The sequence below is a fragment of the Sorex araneus genome, chromosome 2 (genome assembly GCF_027595985.1).
Source record: "Sorex araneus isolate mSorAra2 chromosome 2, mSorAra2.pri, whole genome shotgun sequence".
NCBI lineage: Eukaryota > Metazoa > Chordata > Mammalia > Eulipotyphla > Soricidae > Sorex > Sorex araneus.
The window spans coordinates 85761672-85778988 of record NC_073303.1 but is presented as its reverse complement, the minus strand read 5'-3'; the positions used below and the strand labels follow the sequence as shown (position 1 = coordinate 85778988).

Genomic DNA, 17317 nt, shown 5'->3' with positions numbered 1-17317 from the left:
TTTGAGGATGTCATTTGAAAATGTATTTTATCGAATCTAGGAGAACATGTACTTGTAAGCATAGTAAGTAAACATCTGTGAATAGGAAGCAGTTTCTAATATGTATGCTTATTAAACTTTCTTTCTTTTATTTCCCTCCCAAAGGCGAAACTGCATTTTAGCAGATGAAATGGGTTTGGGAAAGACTATCCAGTCCATTACATTTCTCTATGAGATATATTTGAAAGGAATCCATGGCCCTTTTTTAGTGATTGCCCCATTGTCCACAATCCCCAACTGGGAAAGGGAGTTCCGTACCTGGACAGAGTTGAACGTGGTTGTGTACCATGGGAGTCAAGCTAGTCGTCGGACCATTCAGTTGTATGAAATGTACTTCAAAGATCCCCAGGTAATGTATGGGACACTTCAGGAGTTAGAATTTATAATTGTCTCAATGTTTTGAGGGGGTGATCCAGATTTTACACAATTCAGAAACATGCCTTAGATTTCTTACCAGTTTTTGCTTGCATTACATTCCCACACATTATGCATGAAGCTCTTTATTTTCATAGCTTTGGTTATTGATGCCTTATCCATTAGGCCATGGGTCACCATGCTTCAGTTATTCTGGATTATTAAAATGAATACAAAAATTGTTTTAACCTTCAGTGACTACTTAATGTCTTGATATGCTATTAATGGTTTTGTCTGGTAAACTTAGGAGAAAGCTAATAAAAAAATTAACAAATATTATACATAGAATATTTTGTTCTACTGTTATTAGAAGATAAAATATTAGGAATGTAATACTAAAATATATTGAATGAAATTAATTCAGAGGGAAGAATTTATACTTTCATCTTAAGGAATGATTACTATGATTTTTTTTCTACTTGGTCTCGTTACCTTTATGCTCTTACTCTGTGATACTGGCAGTGAACATTATAAATAGCATGATATAAAAAAAAGACTATGTATAAAACTATGTGTAAAATAGTTCTAGGCCATGGGTAATAGAATTTCTGGTCATAGTCCAAGATTTGGCATGGTTTTTTTTGTTTCTGTTTTTGTTTTACTGTAATATATGACTACAGTTAAGGAAAGGAGAAAAATACTTAAAATCTTTTTGTATCTGTAGGTTTAGGAATGTATCACTTTTACATATGCAATGAATATTTTTTATTTAGCATTCTGAAAGTAAATTGTTAGAAAAGTTAAAAGTTCCTTAAAAGTCAGCTCAGTAATGCTCCCTGTGGTCTTTTACTTCAAGAGTATGTAATGAGTGACTACAGTGGTCATACTTTGTGATACTTTACTGCATGTGGTGTATGAGGAAATTGGGTTGGAATTCTTACCAGTTTTTAACTTCTTTTTGGAGGGAAGGTTTTAAAACTCCCCAGAATGCCTTTTAGACAAATATAAGTAGTACCTGAAATAAAGTTGCATCCGAGGACTAAGTACATCTGTTCTATGTAATTAGGTTCATCCTCAGAGTTACTGATATAATATTTAATGAAAAATAATAATTCAGAGATATTCCCGTAGGGTCGAGTGATAAAGGGGTCCTATAAGTTTCATGCCATCATCACTACATTTGAGATGATTTTGACTGATTGTCCTGAGCTGCGGAATATCCCATGGCGCTGTGTGGTCATTGATGAAGCTCACCGGCTGAAGAACAGGAACTGCAAGCTGTTGGAAGGACTGAAGATGATGGACTTGGTTAGTGATGCCAATGGTGGTTGCACTAAAGTTGAATAAAATTGTTACTTAGTATTGCCAGTGTTATGAATTTGACACCTGTAAAGGGTGTTTGCAAAACCTGTGAAATATTAATGTATCCTCCTGAGTTTTCTTTTTCAGTACTAAACAATTTAATATAAAATACACAGATTTCTCAGTATGAGGACTTCCATGGGACAGGGAGAGGGGATCACCAACAAATTGCCTTAAAAAGGAACACTTCCCTTACCTCGTCCATTCAACACTAAAATCAATTATGTACACAGTTATAATACAGAAAAAGATCAGAGAATGTCGAGACGTTGAGACAAGTCCTCCTGAGTTTACAACTGAAAAGCTATCATTGCTATGCTGTCTTTCTGATTTTCCCATCATGACTTGTAATTGCAGTTAGATCACAACAGATTGCAGTTATAGACATCGTGTTGTCACTGACACAGGTCTCAAGTGTTTGTATCCACTTTCATTTACAAATATTGCTGTCCCGGGGCTGGAGTGATAGCACAGCAGGTAGGGCATTTGCCTTGCACGCGGCCAACCCGGGTTCGATTCCCAGCATCCCATATCGTCCCCCAGCACTGCCAGGAATAGCTCCTGAGTGCAGAGCCAGGAGTAACCCCTGTGCACTGTTGGGTGTGACCCAAAAAGCAAAAAAATATATATATATATATTGCTGTCCCATAAATTGTTTGAGCTGAGCATTAGGTCAGTGATCATAATCCAGTTAATTTCTAGGTCTCATGGGTCCTGTCATGCTGATGCCAAAAAACCTGTAAATTCAGGTTCTATGGCTGGAGAGGTAGGGTGCTTGCCTTACACACAGCTACCTGGGTTTGATATCCTGCAACCAGCATGGTCCCCTGCATACCTCCAGGAGTGATCCATGACTACAGAGCAAGAAGCAAATCCAGAGCATCATAGGGTGTGGCCCAGAATCCAAAATTAAATTAATAAACTCAGGTTCTTAGTAAGGTGGGTTGAAACCTAGGATTAGTCTAGTTTCTCCAGACACTTAAATGTTTGGGTGTCACTAGACCTCATAACAGATTTGGGTACCCTTCTCAGCTAGTTTCCCAAGTGATTCTTAGGTCTCCCCAGCTTGGCCTTTCTACGTTTTTTGGTGTTTTTGTTTTGTTTTGTTTTGTTTTTTTCAGAAAGAATACCTTAGGAGGGTTGGGGAGATAGTGCGGGGGTTAAGGTACACATGAGGCTAGGTAGGTTTGGTCCCTAGCAGCACAGGTTCTGAGCTCCGAAAAGTCTTGAAGATATGAATAAGATATGTGAAAGAAATACCATAGTTATGTTTGGTCTGTCATGGTGAATTCCCTGACTGTGACTGCATGATCACAAGTGATGTTCAGGGAACAATATATGATGTTAAGGGTGCAGATCAGGGTTCTAGCTACCATAACTGCATCCAAGGCAAGGCCTTTTACTCTTGTACTATCTCATAAGCCCCTGCTGGCTTATAAAGTCATCTTATTGAGCATATGTAAATTTTCTATTATTAGTTTATTTCAGATAGTAGATTTTTCACTGCAAAATAGCCTCCCTTAGTGAGTACAAAATTAATTGACCTTTTATCCATATAAGACAATATTATTATAATTTGGGGACTTCAAGGAATTTTTTGTTGTGAAATCATTTTTTATCTGTTGTCCTGATAATTTTCCTATTTCACATTGAAGTTTCACTACCTTTTTTTTTTTAGATGAGCATATATATTGAATGTGGTAATATTTGTAAGTTACATGAGGGTAAGCTAAGAGAATGCTGCTATCATACACTGAGTCTTAGGAAGACATCTAGTAAGTCAGATGTTCCAAGATTTTCAGGATCAAGGATAATTTTTTTTTTTTTTTTTGCATTTTGGGTCACACCTGGCAATGCACAGGGGTTACTCCAAGCTCTGCACTCAGGAATTACTCCTGGCAGTGCTCAGGGGACCATTTGGGATGCTGGGAATTGAACCTGGGTCAGCCACGTGCAAGGCAAATGCCCTACCTGCTGTGCTATTGCTCCAGCTCCTCAAGAATATTTTAAAGAATTTTATTTTAAAGATATTGTTCAAAGTTTGAATATAAAATTATATTTTCCATTTCTGAACAACTTACTAGCTGGATTTTAAATTTCTACTTTTTAAAGTAAGGTCTTAAGAACTAATTGCAACTTTTCTTTTTTTTTTTCCCTAGAATAAGTTATAGTGAAAACTTCAGATAATTACTAAATTCAGCTATGAGTAGGGATCTGCTACCCCTTCACTGAGTTATAATGAACCATACTTCATGAGATTATCTCCTTTTCTCCAAATACATTCTCAGAAAGGGTAGATCAGTGAGGCTTATCAGCTCTCGAATCTCAAAGGAAATGCCGTGAAGGTGATAGTTGAGCAACACTTTTGGTCTTCACTATCTTTCACAGGAGTTCTGGAAAGCAAAGCCAGCTCTTTGTCCCTTGTTGACAAGGAAGTGGTAGTGGTCCTTCTTAATACTGTTATCATCTTTGATTGTCAGATGCTCTCACACAAGTCAGTGTGAGAAATGAAATGACTCCATCTAAGTTGAAAGAAGGGTAGTGTTGTCAAGCCAAAAATATATCTATCTGCAGGCATCATAGCTTGGTGGGGATGAGTTTGAAAAGCGGGGTCTTACTTGACCTTTTCTGTATATGTATATTTCTTGTATCTCGTTTAAAACCCATTTTCAAATGGAAACTGTGTACCAGTTCTCATAAGTAACTTTATAGGCATTTATGTGTGTAATCATCTAAGATAAGTGGCTTTTTAAATAGCCCTTGAAAGAAAATCAGCATAAAAGGCTTTCCTTTCTTTTTTCCAAATAAGTATGTTTGAAATTAATAAATTAAAAGGTTTTTTTCCCCTAAAGTGTTAGTAGTTCCAGATATAATTTGATAATAAGAGAAATGATAAAACTGGGCAGTAATTTTTAGTACAGCCTTTCCACTGCAACAACTTTTCCTCAATGTGATAGTAATTTTTAGTGGTATTAGATAAAGTAACAGAGTAATTCAGAACTTGAGTGTGTCAGTGATTGCACTAACCAGTATGGTTATATACATTAGAGAATCTTGAATATGTTTACAATAATCTGGACAAATTTAATGTATCTGAAGATGTTATTTCATGCCTCTATGTGAATCAGAGGCCTCTTTATTCAAAGAGAAAGGAGGCATGTAGCAAACTGAACTACTTTCCCTCACTTTCAGAGAGCTTCAGCAACAGGTAAGACATAAGGCAGACAGTGAGAAAATGAACATATCCTTGGTTACATTATTTGTCTAGTATTTACTAAGTGTGTACACTGCTTGACAACCAAGTGCTGTCAGAATATACCTTTATAACTTACTAAACAGTATCATCACTTGATGGAGGATTTTTTTTTAACCTGTACTGTACAGATTAAAAAACAAAAACAAACAAAAAACCAAGCTTCCCCATGATGGATATAAAGAAATTGAAAGACAAGCTTACAAATATATAAGGAAAGCTTGCAAAAGAACTTGTAAACAGGAAGGCTGATTTTTAAAGAAACATTTCACTTAGTTCAGAGAGACAGAGTGAGAAATAGCATATGTTTTTTGTTTTGTTTTTTAAAGAGATGAAGTTTAAAACGAACTTGACCTCTTGGCTGGTTTGAACCTTTTTCAGAACAAAATTGGTTTTCATGTGCTGCTTGCTGCCTGTCAGAGAACTTCTTTTGTCTTTAAAGTGAGTCATGCAGGAAGCAGATGGAGAGATGAGCGCTCTGTCCATAGAGAACAGAAAGGAGCATGTACCCTTGAATTGAGTCTAGGGATTTTAGGGAAACACACACATGCAAATTTAAACTTTGAGGTGAAAGCAAAAACCAAGACAGTTAAATTGTTGACCTAACAATCTCAGGAAGAAGCAAAATGGCCAAGCACACTTAGAGATTTGCAGTGTTCTAGAGCTGCCCTTGCATGAATCTGTCTGAATCAGGGATCATGCTTTGCTCGTCCGTGTGCCTTTGTGCATAACTTCTAGACTTCGCATTGGGTGGACTCATGCTACTGAGAAGTAGAAAAATGGATCTCTAGAGAAGTGCTATGGTTTTAAGAAGCTGTTTCTGTTAATGGTTTAATCAGCTTCTCTCCTTGCATTCCTGTAGGAACATAAAGTGCTGCTGACAGGGACCCCACTACAGAACACTGTGGAAGAGCTTTTTAGCTTGCTTCATTTCTTGGAACCAAGTCGCTTCCCTTCTGAAACCACCTTTATGCAAGAATTTGGTGATCTGAAAACAGAAGAACAGGTATTTACCAGGTCTACTTTGTATTTCAGTTATGTAAGTAAAGATTCATCTGTGAAATGGCAGAGGATTCATATTGAATGTTTTAAAATGTGAATTATGTCTTTTTTTCCCCCCTACATAGTAGACTTCAGGTCCATTGGTCTTTATAACCCCATTCTGTAGACATACCAAGCCAGTCATTAGAGAGGTTTTTTTTATGAGGTGGTTTTTTGTGGTGTTTTTTTTTTTTCTTTTTCTTTTCCTTTTGGTCTGTTTGCCTGTATAAAAAGCTATTAAGATATGTGGTGAGGGACTTTATTCCTGTACTTTTCAAAAACTGCCACGGTGTTCAAACTGGTGTTTTTTCTAGATATTCTTTTGAAAAAATATCAAAAAACACCGAGGTTTGTAGGTGTCTTTGCCTCCTGAAGTTTAGTGGTTCTTATTTCTCAACTTTCTATATTACTTGGTAATTTTGCTTACTTTTTTGAGTCTACATATTTTAACTTGGAAACATGAGTCATGACTACAGCACAGCATTTTTATGACAAATAATAAGTTATTTTACGTAAAAAATCATCATAGCCATTAGACTTATGTGGGCATTCTCTGGTCTACTCTGTTTGTAATAAGCTTGGACAAGTGTGTGAAATACCCCTTCTCATTACTTGCTATGTAAAACTTTTTAATTTGGTTCCAAGTAAATTGTTTGTTTGGCTCTTCTAGCAATAGATGTGTCACACCCTATCGCCAGCCAACAGAAAAGAGAAGCAGGGAGAGACAGCTCTTTCTGCTCAGTGGTGCAGGGACGGACCACTTCTTACTCCCTCTTTCAGTTTTGCACATTCTAGAAAGGAAGAGAACTGAAGCTTAGCGGTCCCATGATATTATCTCTTCCCTCTCTTCATCATCTCCATGACTTGAGATTAATGAAAGGGAAGGTAAATGAATAAAATAGATTTGTTTCTAGCCTGTGCTTTCAAGCATTCTGACCTTTCCACAGCCTTGGGTAGGTGCTGTAGTTTGTTTGACATGGAGTCAGTCAAGCTGCATGCACTTTGTTATTAAAGCTGAAAGACTGGTGTTTTCATACCTTTCCTGGACTTCGGCAATTTGAAACTGAATGACAAATAGATACAGTGGTCCTGACTTTTTTTTATTATTATTAGTGGATCACTGTGAAGCACCATTACATACTTACAAACTTTCATCCTTGCCTTTCAGTCATACAATGATCGAGTACCCATCCCTCCACCAATGCCCATTCTCCACCACCAGTGATCCCAGTATGCCTCCCACCACTCCCACTCTATCCCCTCCCAATTTTTATATAAAGGTTTGTTTTACTTTGCAAACTAATCATGATACCAGCATTTACATAAGATCCTTTTTTAGGTGCAAAAACTCCAGGCTATTCTAAAGCCAATGATGTTGAGACGCCTCAAGGAGGATGTAGAAAAGAACTTGGCCCCCAAAGAAGAAACTATTATTGAAGTTGAGCTAACAAACATTCAGAAGAAATATTACCGAGCCATCCTTGAGAAGAATTTTACATTTCTTTCCAAAGGTGGTGGCCAAGCTAATGTACCTAATCTTTTAAACACTATGATGGAATTGAGAAAATGCTGCAATCATCCATACCTTATTAATGGTAAGCCTGCCCGCGTGTAAATTGTTTTCTATGACTATCAAAGCACCAGAAATCTTTTTCTTCCTCAAGACTCACGATTTTATAGTTTATAATCATGACTGGCTCCTGTTGTCTCACTGTGGGTTTGACCAGCTTGTCTTTTAATAGCGTCCTCCTTCAGTGGCTGAAGATGAAGGACCATAGCCCTTCCGAGACCTCAAGCAGGTCCCCAGCTCCCCTCTCTCCTGCTCCTCTGCACCTGTGTCCCAACTCTTAAAGGAGACATTTGTGTTCTGTGGCTAGAAAATATCAGAGATGCTAAGAGTTAAGGGAAAATGAGCCCCTGCTTGCGATTTTCAGGTTGTAGAGGAGACAGAGAGAGAGGGCGCTAGGAAAGAGGAACCTGAGGATGGGAAGGCAACTGGGAGCCATGCCAAGCTTTCGATAGGAAAAAATATTCTCATATTTCTCTTAGTTTAGAGGTCTTTAACACATATTCCTTTAGGTTAAGAGAAAAATCATGATTCTTTGCTAATAAATTGTCCCTGTTGCCAATGAACCTTATGATCTTCCTTGTTTTCTCAAGTAAATTGGTCGTGTTCAGTAACTGATATGACTAAAAACCAATATTGTATACTTCCACAAGTCATTCAAGGAATAAATAAATGCTGCATGCCTATCATCTATAAAAGATCCTAAACAGTAAAAAAATTTTCAGCTGGTCAGGAATTGAAAGTAGGAAAATCTCTAGAAAGAGATGGCTTTTGAGAAGCCTGTAAGGGTAGGAAGGATTTTTGCCAGTTAGGTTAATGAAAGCAAAGTATTTGTGTTCAAGTAATAATGAGGTAAGGGGATAAGGCAAGAACACATAAGGGAGCTTGTTTCAAGCATAAGATATATACGGTGAGCTTTGGGCAGCCGGGGCCTTCTCTCTGGAAAGTGGAGAACCAGAGCTGGTATTTGAGCTGAGAAAGCAGGAAAAATGTGATTCATACTGGTTGGTCTGGCAAAACCATATGAAACAAATGAGAGTAAGGAAAGACAGACAAGCAAAAAAAGAACATCTTAAAGATGATCATCTCATTTGAAGTAGTAAATATGGGTGGGGAAATGGCGATGGCTAAGTCAGTGTGCTTGCGTACAGCCATAATTGGTCAGCATGGCACTTATGCTCTTTTCAAGAGAAAGGAACAAAGCCTGGTTTTGTCTTTATCACGGTCCAGGGGTGCAAAGGCAGTTAAAGAGTTCTTAATTTTCCTATTTTCCGAACGTAAATATTCATCGGCCACCTCTGATCCAGAAGTCCCAGCTATTAAATGACACAGTGGCCCCTGCTCGAACTTGGGAAGCAGTCAGCCTTGCCTGAGCATCAGTGCAGCTTTTCTGAAAACTTTGTGCTTTCAGCGTTGTCTTCTGCTGAGGGTATTGTGTGATAATTACATGCTTAATGCTGCCAACCTGATAATCACCATGTGTTTAAGAGCTCGTAAGGCCATTGTGGTGCGTGTCACCAGCCCATTTCTGAATTGGAAATATAGAGTTGGGCCTTAGGATGATTGACGGGAAAAGTAAAGCACACATATGTGCCTGTATGTGTGTTTGTACATGCACTCTTGTGCATTTGATATCTGATGAAAAGAAAATATATCATGGTTGGGGGGAGGGGATGGCAGGCAGATCACTCACAGAACTTTTTGAAATGACATGTGTTCGGTCAGCAATCCTGTTTTACAAGGGCGATCTCAGCCATGGATATTTGGTCACCATTCCCAGGGTCATTGAGTTGACTTTGTGTGGTAACATGCTCATTGCATATATTGAGCATTTATGAGGGGGTGGAGTAGGGTTTGGAGGGACCCATGAAACATGGCTTGTGGATTTTTTTTTTAGCTCATTGGTTTGCAGGCTTATCCTGTGCAGTTCACTAGTTCACTGGGGTTTCATAGGCCTTTTCTTTAGCATTTGTTTAATTGACCATACTTTGAGGTCAACTTTTCAGTCCTTACAAGATAGATAGTATCTGTTAAGCAAGTTTCTTCTTATGTCTTTATATTGTGTGTGTTTTTTTTTAATTGAATCACCATGTGGAAAATTACAGTGCTTTCAGGCTTAAGTCTCAGTTATACAATGCTGAAACAACCATCCCTTCACCAGTGCACATATTCCACCACCAAAAAAAAAAAACTCCAGTATACCTCCCATCCCCTGACCCACCCACTCCCGCCTGTGTAACTGATAAATTTCACTTTACTTTCTGTTTTACTTTGGTTACATTCAATGTTTCAAGAAAAAGCTTACTATTATTGTTAGGAGTTCCCCTCTAGAGTCAGACCTGCTGTGAAGAGATATGAGGTCTATTGTGGCTGTGCGGTTTTGGATTTTTGTATTTTAACAACTAAGTCCAGGGAAATTCCTTCCAGAAATTGGATTGCAAGCTTGTATCTCTCATTAGTGGTCCTCATAATATGGCGGTCGCCATGCCCTTCCCCTCCGCCCACACCCCCCCCCCCCCCCCGGGCAAGGAAAAGGCGAGAGAGAAAAACCTTTCCCCTCCTGGGCAGGCATGGGGCTGCGACTTAGTTCTCAGTCTGGAGACATTCCGCAAGGAGCTGCCGGTACCAAAAGTAGTTTAGCTGGCCTCTGGAGTCATGCTCATGCAGCTGCGGTGAGGCCGCACACGTGTGTGGGATCACAGCTTGGCGTTTATTGTGTTTATTATTGCTCAGGTAACTTAGTATAGATGTTGAGTTTCAAAGTTTCCATGGCCAGTACAGTCCATTCTCATTTCCAACCTGGAGGGGAAAGTATGCAGGTATGATGCCAATTCTACACATATTTTTGGAGCAGTTAGAGAATTAAAAAAAAAAATTTAAGTTAAAATAAAATTGGTATTGGTCGTGACAGAGAAGCAGCTCCAAACTAAAATTTAATTCAGCAAATCACAATTCTTTTGTAATTGTGAAAAGTAGCAAATGGGCCAGAGCAATAGGACAGACAGTAAGGCGCTTGCCTTGCATGTGGCTGACCCAGACTTGGTCCCCGGTATCCCATTTGGTCCAACAAGTGCCACCATCAGAGTCAGAGCCAGGAGTAAGCCTTGAGACTTGTGGTGGGGGCTGTTTGAGGTAACACTTGGCAGTGTTTGGGGGACTGTGGTTGTTGGTGAGTCAACCACAGGTTGACAGCTACGAAGTAGGCACCTTAATATATGGCCCATAATATGTGGCCTGAGAAATATTTTCTGGTGTGAGTCAGTATTTTTATTTCATGACTGGCACACTATCTCTCAGTATGTGTTGTTATTTTTTTCCATTTGGGGAGCTGGCTTAAAAGGTTGGAGTATGTGCCTGTATGTAGGAGACCTGGCTTCTACTCCCAGCATATGGTCACCGACACTGCTGGGTAGGATCCAATTTCCACCTCCCCTTCAGTTTTTTAAAGTTAAGTTCGGAACTCGGTAATGTAAATTGAGTCAATATTATTGATCCAAACTTAATGTGTTTGGGGGTGGGCCTCCCAAGCAGTGTTCAGGAGACCTAAGCACCTTCTTGGCAGTGCTTCTTGGGTGTTGAAGATTACTCCAGTGGTACTTGGATGTCTGTGGGGCAGCACCCACTATGCTTTGGGGAACATGTGGTGCCAGGGATTCAACTGGGGCTGGCCATAAGCAAGGCACCTTAATCCTTACTGTCCAGCCTCCCCCCATCCCTCAAGATTTTATAGAATTAAATATTAAGTTAAATAATGTGAGAGTAAAATTGTTAAACACTTAGTAAAGTTTCCCTGATGGTTAGGTATGACTTACGAGTATGTTGTTTTTGTTGAGGCTAGGAGGCATATAGACAATAGGGGGCCAAAGAAAGCAATACTACGTCTTACATGAAGGGTGAGTTTAGAAAATAACTTATTTTCCTGGTAATCTTAAAAAAATAAATTTTAGTTCACGGCTAATGTAGCTAAATAGCATTGCTACCATTGCCCTTACATTAATCAGGGGGAAAGAATTCATACATATTATTTCAGATTGTTGTTCATTGTTTGTTTTGGACCACATTTGGTGCTATCAGGGGATACTCTTGGTTCTTCATTCAGGAATGATTCCTGGTGGTGCCTGGGGTACCGTTTGGAATGCCGGGGATCAAACTTGGGACTGCTGTCTGCAGGGCAAGCCACCCTACCAGCAGTACTGTCTCTCCAGGCCCTATATTTGTTTTAATCTGATGAAAGCCACTGATGAATTAATTAATTTGGCTCTTTGCGATAAATTCCGGTAAAGTCGTAAAAAGTTTACACTAAACTACTTATAATGACATGCCGGTTAGGTTTGTAAATACCAGAGAGTTATCTGCAAATAGGCCTTGATGAGACAGAATGTTTCACTGGCACATTTGAAAGTCACAGGGCCAGGGAGAAAGCATATAGTTAACACATGCACCTGACCTTGGTTCGGGTCCTGGCACTTTATGAACCTGCCACACACACCATCACTGGGTGTAGCCCTGGTGTCCCCAGCCTGCCCCAAAACACCATTGTGTGTGGCCCTAGTGCCACAGGATCAAGTGGCACCGCATCCCTAAAACCTCTGACCAGGGGTGATTCCCAGGTACAGAGCCAGGAGTAACTAATCATTGCCAGTGTTGCCCCCAAACAAAACAAACACGTATTTTTTACTTTAGCTATTTCTGAGATGAAAAATTATTAGGGTTTTAAAAGCAAGAAAATTACTTTTCTCATCTCTGGATAAATTTAAAGGGGAAAGATTAAATTTCTCTGCCAATTTGGCTAACATCTAATATTTTCTCATAATGCTTATCTCATTTTAAAAAACTATTAATTTATCTTTAACTTTATAAAATTGAAACACTATTTTGGTGCATAATATGGACCAAGAAATAACCACACAAATATCATTAGAATAAAATATTTTTCTGAACCTACAATATACTGTACAGCTATAAGAAACTTTTTTTTTAATTTAATTTTATTTAATTTAATTTTATTTGCTTTTTGGGTCACACCTGGCGATGCACAGGGGTTACTCCTGGCTCTGCACTCAGGAATTACTCCTGGAGGTGCTCAGGGGACCATATGGGATGCTGGGAATCTAACCGGGTAGGCCGTGTGCAAGGCCCTATCTGCTGTGCTATTGCTCCAGCCCCTATAAGAAACTTTTAAAGAAAGCCATTATGGTCTTGAATGATTTCTCCCATCTCAGGAGGACCTTCTTGTCCTAAAGCTACATCTAGATCTACAAATGCCTTATTTTTGAAAAACCCGATTCAACTTTATTCGGTGTTGCTGGACTTTTGTTCCAAAACTTGGCTAATGACTTTAAACAGTGTTTTGTCCGTTACTTCTCCCTTGCCTCTTTTCCCACTTAAAGGCAAATGCAGAATGTTAGCCTTCTAGTCATGTGGTACAGGTACTGAGGGACCGACATTTCGGCAGAACTGATGGTGTCCAGTCAGTCTCCCTTCATTTGGAGCAACAGTGTTTCGCTTTGCTGATGGGCTGGCGGTCTTTATGCTTGGTGAAGGTGTCAACTGACTTTCACCTGGGATTCGTCTTTGATTAATAAAGAGCAAGCTGTGTCTCGTATGAGCACATCCTAATTCAGTTCCACAAGTGCCAGCCACATCGGGACAGGATTGTACTGACATATTCCACAGCTTGCAGAAGCACTACCCTCCTGGCTCCAGTGGCCTTACTAACATAATCTCTAAAATCCTTTCCAGGCTTACACTTCTCCTCCCCTCCGTGTTTAGGTAGGGTAGGTTACCTGTTTAAAACAATAGTGGGAAGAGTAGTTTGAAGTTGCTGCCATTGCTGAGGGCTGGACGCTGATCCCATTTCATGGATTTGTATTTTCTGAAAAATGGTTGACTGTATCCCCCATCTTTAGGCAGGGGCACCAAACACAGCAGCCATGCCCTGATTAACCCCAGACATGCAAGGGAGGAGGCCAGACCCAAGCTGCATAATTCTAGTTAAGCCTCCTAAGCAGTTGAAGGAAGCTTAGTCTGCTGCTCCCTGGATAAACATGTGTTTGGGATTAAGGGAGGGAAGTAAAAAGGCCTCATTCCTTAGGAAGATGTCTTTCTCTTGAGTCTTCTCTCCAATGCACCCAAACTCTTTGAATAAGCAGAAATCCACATGGAGCTAAGAGACTGAAAAAAAAATGGAAAAAAGAAAAAAACGTTAGTCAAAGATACGTTATGTGAAACTCTTACAGGTTCTTTTTAAAGTTTTAACCCAAGATTAAAAATTTTGTATCTAAGGAAATTTAGTAGATTGGCATCAATGTGGAGGAAGAGTTTATGAAGAGATTACAGAAAATCTCTGCTGAGGTTGCCCACAAAAATTCCTAACAATTGTCCTGAAAAAATAAATTTCCTTTGGTCATGACCGGTTGGTTCTTGTGCAATTGTATATGCAAACAACTGCCCTTATACAGTAATTGTTAGAACTCTGTTCCCTTGTTTCTTAGTTCCAGAACAGATTTTATTGTTTGTGTTTATATTCAGCTAGTAAATAGATCTTCATTTCTTAAGCAATTTAGGTTCCAAATTTTCTGTAGGTATCTGGCCCTTGGCTTGTTTCGACTACTTCTGGCTTGACAGTCTGTTGTTGAAATTCAGTTTTTACAGACAGCAAACATTTGTTTGTTGGAATATGTGGGTTTATCTTTCCCTCTAAACGCCTAAATGTGCTGTGCTTAAAACTTGCAGCCCTTTTGTCCTTTCCACAGTTCTGTGTGGCTCTGACTTAGCGGGCATGGACGTCTCCGTGTCCCTAAACATTGTGGCCTTCTGGTTTTGTATCATTTGCGCTGGGATCTGAAAGCACGTTCATTGTTTTTAGTAATAAAAACCTTTTACCGTATTCACGTTATGCTGTCCAATCTCTGCAGGTGCTGAAGAGAAAATTTTGGAAGAGTTTAAAGAAACACACAATGCAGACTCTCCAGATTTTCAGCTCCAGGCGATGATCCAGGCTGCTGGCAAGCTAGTGCTGATTGACAAGCTGCTGCCAAAACTGAAGGCTGGTGGCCACAGGGTGCTTATCTTTTCCCAGATGGTGCGCTGCTTGGACATACTGGAAGACTACCTCATTCAGAGACGGTGAGGGCCACTCTACCGCACGAATACAAAGGAAGTGACCTTTCTCAGTGCTTCAAGTGGCTTCCTTCGAAGTGGCATTTATGATTAAGCTCACACGTCTTTTTAAAAACCGTAGATGTCTGTGTCAGTAATTCCACACGACAATTGCAGAGGGATGCTGCCTACTTTTGTGGCAGTTTTATTTCCCAGTCCATGGGATGGACGAAGGGAGAATCCTTCTGAAGCTGAACGTTTATTCATTATTTTAGTATTTGAGTTGTCAGCTTTATTTTTGGGGGGGGTTAGGTGTTTTCTGAAGAAAAAGTAAAAGAAGATGTAATCTTTGGCCTTTCAACCAATATGCAAAAAAAAAAAAATTTGCAGCAATCCTGAAATGACTTCTGATAGGCCATATCCTTCATTAAACATATGTCTCAGATTATAATCATTTCTATGGTGGGGGGTGGTGGGGGGTAACAGGCGTATCAGCTGTTTGCTTAGCTTCCTTGTTAATGCTGACATTTTCTAGGTACCCGTATGAAAGGATCGACGGTCGAGTGAGAGGCAACCTTCGCCAGGCAGCTATTGACAGATTCTCCAAACCTGATTCTGATAGGTTTGTTTTCCTCCTGTGTACAAGAGCAGGGGGCTTAGGTATTAATCTTACTGCTGCTGATACCTGCATCATCTTTGATTCCGACTGGAACCCCCAGAATGATCTCCAGGTAAATGTGTAAAAAAAAAAGTCTTCCTGATAGTTTGTCATGACCTTTCTACTCTGATGGAGATTCCCTAGTGAAAACCAATAAATTAAAGTCTTATAGTCACTCAGGCAATATCCCATGATGGGGCAAATGAACCAGCTAGTAATCGATTTGTTAATAATACGAAAGTAATTTCCTACTATGGTAACTAACCCTCTCCTAAGCCACACCTCTGTTTATTGGTACAAATGCTCTTATTACCAGCAGTTGGGCATATTTTCCCCTTTGAAAGGCCCTTCATTTCCCTTTTCTTCCAGGCTCAAGCTAGATGTCACCGAATAGGACAGAGCAAATCTGTGAAAATATACAGGCTGATAACAAGAAATTCTTATGAAAGAGAGATGTTTGACAAGGCTAGTCTGAAGCTCGGTCTGGATAAAGCTGTGCTGCAATCCATGAGCGGAAGGGAAAACGCTACGAATGGGGTACGTGATGCTCGCCAGCCTGTTTTCCAATTCTGCCTCCTTACTCCAGTTAGCTAATGGCAAGAAATCATTCAGGATATGATTGTTTTTCTGCCTCAGTAGCATTAGCACATTTGGTCACATCTTGTTTTGCTATGATTTGGGTTTGTTTATCTTTGGGGAAAAATATAAAGTATTCGTTTACAAGTATCTCAATTGTTTTAAGTATTAAATTTCTTAAAGTATTTGTAATATGTCTCTGAAACAGGTACAGCAGCTTTCTAAAAAAGAAATAGAGGATCTTCTACGAAAGGGGGCCTATGGTGCTCTCATGGACGAGGAAGATGAAGGATCTAAATTCTGTGAGGAGGACATCGATCAAATCCTCCTGCGCAGAACCCACACTATCACCATTGAGTCTGAAGGGAAAGGCTCCACATTTGCTAAGGTGCCAGTGGCTCGGAATATGCAGGCTTTTCCCTAGACGTGTGATAGGTGCAGTTCCTGTTAAACACCTTGTAAAACTTCACAAGACAGTGCAGGGAACATTTGCTTTATGTTGTAAATGAACAAATTGACCTCTTGTGGAGCCTCTAATGCGTAAACCATTGCTTACGTGTTTTCCCCATATTTGGGGCTCCTCTCTTTGTAGATGGCACTGGTAATTGTCCTCACCTTGTCCTCATATCCAAGCGAATCCTTTCCCCATAATGTTTCTTCCTATTAGCTCCCGAAGATAATCCTTTCCCCGTATTCTTTGTCCCATATCCTCTCCACCACTCTGGCGATCCAGATTCTTGACATAGCCCGTAAAAACAAACCATCAGGTTGCCCTTATCTTGAAAAAGTCTCATCTGTTTTCCCCTCCAGCAACAACTCCATAATGCCTCTTTCGTAGCTCAGATTCATGCAAGCATAATCTACACCAGCTTCTGCCCCTGCCACCATGCTTCTCGCTGAGTTTTCAACTTTCCTCTTCTCCTCCTCCCCCACCTCTTCATCACACCAGTCCTGGAGGTCACCTCTAAGCTCTGGCTTCTCTTGACAGCCCCTCTGAGACCTCACCTGCATAGGTGTAGCTCCACTGTTTGCTTGCAGGCTTACTGCACACCTTTTTCTTTCTTCTTTTTTAGCAGTTTTATCAAAATGCTCTGTGCTTACTGTAAGATTCATTCAGTGCTTTCAGTGTATTTACATATTTACACAACTGTCACCACAACCTAATTTTAGATTATTCCCGTCACCTAAAAAAGATTTGCGTGCTCACTAATAGTCAGCCAGCCTTTCTCTGCCCCGACTCCATCCCTGCCAAAAACAAATCGACTCTCTCTGCCTATAGATTTGCCTTAATCTGGACATTTCATACTAATGGAGTACAGCGTGTGGTCATCTGTGTCCAGCTCTCTCCAGTAACATAATGTTTTTG

The 17317-nt window shown here is 39.9% G+C and overlaps 1 protein-coding gene across 4 annotated transcripts in view; it reads left to right on the top strand.

Annotated features, from left to right (window-relative positions):
- The window catches only part of CHD7 (chromodomain helicase DNA binding protein 7), a 201044-nt gene that overhangs the window by 149037 nt on the left and 34690 nt on the right, over positions 1-17317 (top strand). For all 4 annotated transcript variants that reach the window (XM_055126360.1, XM_055126357.1, XM_055126359.1 and 1 more), the window contains exons 12-19: positions 145-388; positions 1525-1701; positions 5871-6014; positions 7389-7644; positions 14534-14744; positions 15253-15448; positions 15745-15912; positions 16160-16339. In XM_055126360.1, coding sequence (XP_054982335.1) covers positions 145-388; positions 1525-1701; positions 5871-6014; positions 7389-7644; positions 14534-14744; positions 15253-15448; positions 15745-15912; positions 16160-16339 — 1576 coding nt within the window. The remainder of the gene's footprint in view (positions 1-144; positions 389-1524; positions 1702-5870; positions 6015-7388; positions 7645-14533; positions 14745-15252; positions 15449-15744; positions 15913-16159; positions 16340-17317) is intronic.